Source organism: Pteropus vampyrus, unplaced genomic scaffold (assembly GCF_000151845.1).
Source record: "Pteropus vampyrus isolate Shadow unplaced genomic scaffold, Pvam_2.0 Scaffold533, whole genome shotgun sequence".
NCBI classification, from domain to species: Eukaryota; Metazoa; Chordata; class Mammalia; order Chiroptera; family Pteropodidae; genus Pteropus; species Pteropus vampyrus.
Window position 1 is genome coordinate 13,879 of NW_011889314.1, and position 3,600 is coordinate 17,478.

At 36.5% G+C, this 3,600-nt stretch overlaps 1 protein-coding gene across 1 annotated transcript; it reads left to right on the top strand.

Annotated features, from left to right (window-relative positions):
• The first annotated feature begins 1,000 nt into the window (after window positions 1-1,000).
• Window positions 1,001-1,954, top strand: LOC105307936 (olfactory receptor 4F3/4F16/4F29-like). The gene has a single exon (XM_011383618.1). The coding sequence runs from the start codon at window positions 1,001-1,003 to the stop codon at window positions 1,952-1,954; it is 954 nt and encodes a 317-aa protein (XP_011381920.1).
• Window positions 1,955-3,600: the final 1,646 nt, after the last annotated feature.

The window sequence follows — 3,600 nt, forward strand, 5'->3', positions numbered from 1 at the left end:
AACTGTATTCAGTTAACTGAAACACAAGAGATAGTAAAATAAATCCTGGTCATAAAGCAAAATCTCACTTAACAAGGTTAAAATTTAAACAATCTTGAAGATAAATATATTCCAGAAGTAGGGAGTCAGGAAGAAGTATCTGTTTGACAGAATAAGGTGTGTGGTCTTGGAAACGGATGGGATAGTGGAGCAGGGGTAAAAGGTTTGTGAGACTGGTTCCAGACTATATTAGACTTGAACCATAAATCAAAAGAATTGGGGTTAAATTCTTATTACGCATGTTGACCAATCTTGTGTCTCAAGCGTTATATCGTAGTGTCTACCCTGGGAGGAAGTACAAGGCTATTAAATTCAGAAAATACCTGGTAGTTATACTATTAATAATAAATACTAGTAATAATAAGGCCAGACTTCATAGATGTGGTAAACACTTAAGTAATATTGGATATGAATATGTTCTCAAAGTCGGGGAATGGGAAGGAAGAAGATAAGGGCCTGTCTGTCAGATGAAGTTTTATAGGCTTGCAAGAGATTATAATAGTGTTAGTTCTGACTAAAACAAGATATTAATTTTGAAGCAAAAATCAAAAGATTTGAGGTTGAATTTCTGTTACACATATCGACCATCTTGTATCTCACGAGTACTATCATGGGATCAACTCTGGGAGAAACAAAGGGTATTAAATGCAGAGATAACTTTGTGGTAGAGAACAACTCCATATGAAAGTCACCAATTTCTCTGTGATCCTATTTCAGAGAACCTGAGCAGATCAGTTCTGTTCTTTATTTTTTTAATTTTAATTTATTTTATTATTAGTTTCACATATACAGTACATTGGTTGGACATTTACATAAAATAATCCTCTTGATTACTTTATCTTCCCTCTGGCTATACATATGGTCATCAGGTCTATTTTAATGCTAAGGTAAAGAAAAGTTTTCCTTTGATGTCCTTCCTAATTTATTATGTAATTATCATAATTTACATTATCAGGTAGAAATGTTGACAAAGCCAGTGGATGGAATGAATCACTCTGCGGTGTCAGAGTTTGTGTTCCTGGGACTCACCGATTCCTGGGAGATCCAACTTCTTCTCTTTGTGTTCTCCTCCACGCTTTATATGGCAAGCATGATGGGAAACTCCCTCATTATGCTCACTGTGACTTCTGACCCTCACTTACACTCCCCCATGTACTTTTTGTTGGCCAGCCTCTCCTTCGTTGACCTGGGAGTTTCTTCTGTCACTTCTCCCAAGATGATTTATGACCTTTTGAGAAAGCATAAAGTCATCTCCTTTAGTGGCTGCATCACTCAAATCTTCTTCATCCATGTCATTGGTGGTGTGGAGTTGGTGCTACTCATAGCCATGGCCTTTGACAGATACGTTGCCATATGCAAGCCTCTCCATTACCTGAGCATCATGAGCCCAAGGATGTGCATCTTCATTTTAGTGGCTGCCTGGATGACTGGCCTCATTCACTCCATGGTTCAGCTGGCTTTTGTGGTAAACTTGCCCTTCTGTGGTCCTAATGTGTTGGATAGCTTTTACTGTGACCTTCCTCAATTAATCAAACTTGCCTGCATAAACACCTACCAACTAGAGTTCATGGTCACAGCCAACAGTGGTTTCATCTCTGTTGGCTCATTCATCATACTGATCATTTCCTATATCATCATCATTCTCACTGTTCAGAAACACTCTTCAGCGGGTTCATCCAAGGCTCTGTCCACACTGTCAGCCCATATCACTGTGGTCATCCTGTTCTTTGGTCCTTTGATATTTTTTTATGCGTGGCCATCTCCCTCCACACACATGGATAAGTTTCTGGCCATTTTTGATGCGGTTCTCACTCCTTTCCTAAATCCTATCATTTATACATTCAGGAATCAAGAAATGAAGGTGGCAATGAGGAGAGTCTGCAGACAGCTAGGGAATTACAGGAAGATCTCTTAGATGATGTCTGAATTATGAAAATCCCTTGTTGATTATTGATGTCCATTAGTGATTGTCAAACTCAGAGAAAAGGTCTTGTTTGTTCTACCTTGATTTGATTATATACACTGATATTGAATTCATTTTGTCTCTCACTCATGAGGTAGAGACATTTACTTTTGCAACGAGAATATTACATAGAAATATTTTGAATGAAAGATTATAATTTTGAACCTAGATTCCTAAAGAATATTTATACAAAATAATTTTTATAAATGCATAGATGGTAGTCTTCTTTACAGCCATCAGAACAGAAATAATTGTCTGTAATCCATCCTAATCCAGTATGTCTTCATCTTAAGTGGTTACATTTGCCAACTCTTTATCGTCAAATATGGTCACATTCACAGATATTGGGTGTTAAGGTTTGAACATATGTATTTGGTGGGCACAAATCAATCCACAGCAGTAGTGTGGAGAACCAGGACGGTTATGGCATACCTACCTATTAATCACATTGAAAATATATTAAAATAAACAGTAGAACGAACTTTACTGTTTTATAGGCAATTAACTATATTTTTAAAAATAAAGAATATAAGTCAAGATAATGCATAAACAGTTATTTTTGTAAGGTAAAATACCTGCTAACTCAGAGGATTACATGGAAGGTAAAGAATAACACTTACTGTCTTTAGTCAAGAGAATAAATACACCAAGATGAATTTGTCATATCATTCTACACAACGAAACCCAATTTTAGTCTTGTTTAAATATAGCATTAGGTGGTTAAAACATTTCTAAATTTTAATAAAAAGCCTTCTGAAACAGGACTGTGCAACTATGCCAAAATATTAATATAGATCATAATTTTTTTCAGACTCACCTATAGATATACAATACCAAGATAAAAAATTTACTTCGTGAGCCTTCTACAGCTTTCTACCTCCACTGGATTTTGTCTTTTGCTATCCTCTTTTAAATGCTGGATAACCAGACATTTTATCTTATAAAAATTCTATCATTTTTTTATGTCCTGAAAACAAAGCCAGATTTTAATACCTTACATAGTCAATCATAATTTTTAACTATTATTATTTTATAAGCTCTTGATCACCCACTGTATGACTTTAACCAAAGTAACTAATTTTTCCTTCACCAGTAGTATTCTCTTAAAACAAACAAACAAACGAACAAACAAATAAACAAACAACAGAGACTTTTGCGAATATTTAAGTGGTAAAAATGACTTTAATTAGGAACTACTGCAGTAGGGGAAAGGAGACCTCAGTATAGAAATGGCTCAGTTCCTAACGCAACTAGAAGAAATGGAGATTTATAGCTAAAGAGCAGACGTGAGGGGTAGGTGATGGAAAATTACTAAGAGGAGACATTCAGAGTAGGGAGAATCCTTGCTAAGCTGACATAACAGGATTCTTGCGGAGGGCAGGCCAAGGTGATCAGATATCAAGAGTAGGGCGTTGGAAATTTTATTGAATAGCTAAAGTGAGGGATTTTCTCTGAACTGACTTAGTAGCATTCTTGCTAAAACGGGGCTACGCAGTCCAGCACGGATGGGTCGCAGTCTGTGGGCTAGTGAAGAAGAGGGCTGAGAGGAGCCTGACTAAAATTCGGTCAAGGAGACAGTCTTTGCCTATGTAAGGTGG

Coding starts and splice junctions, on each gene's coding strand:
- LOC105307936 (XM_011383618.1), top strand. CDS start 1,001: ATGTTGACAAAGCCAGTGGATGGAATGAATCACTCTGCGGTGTCAGAG.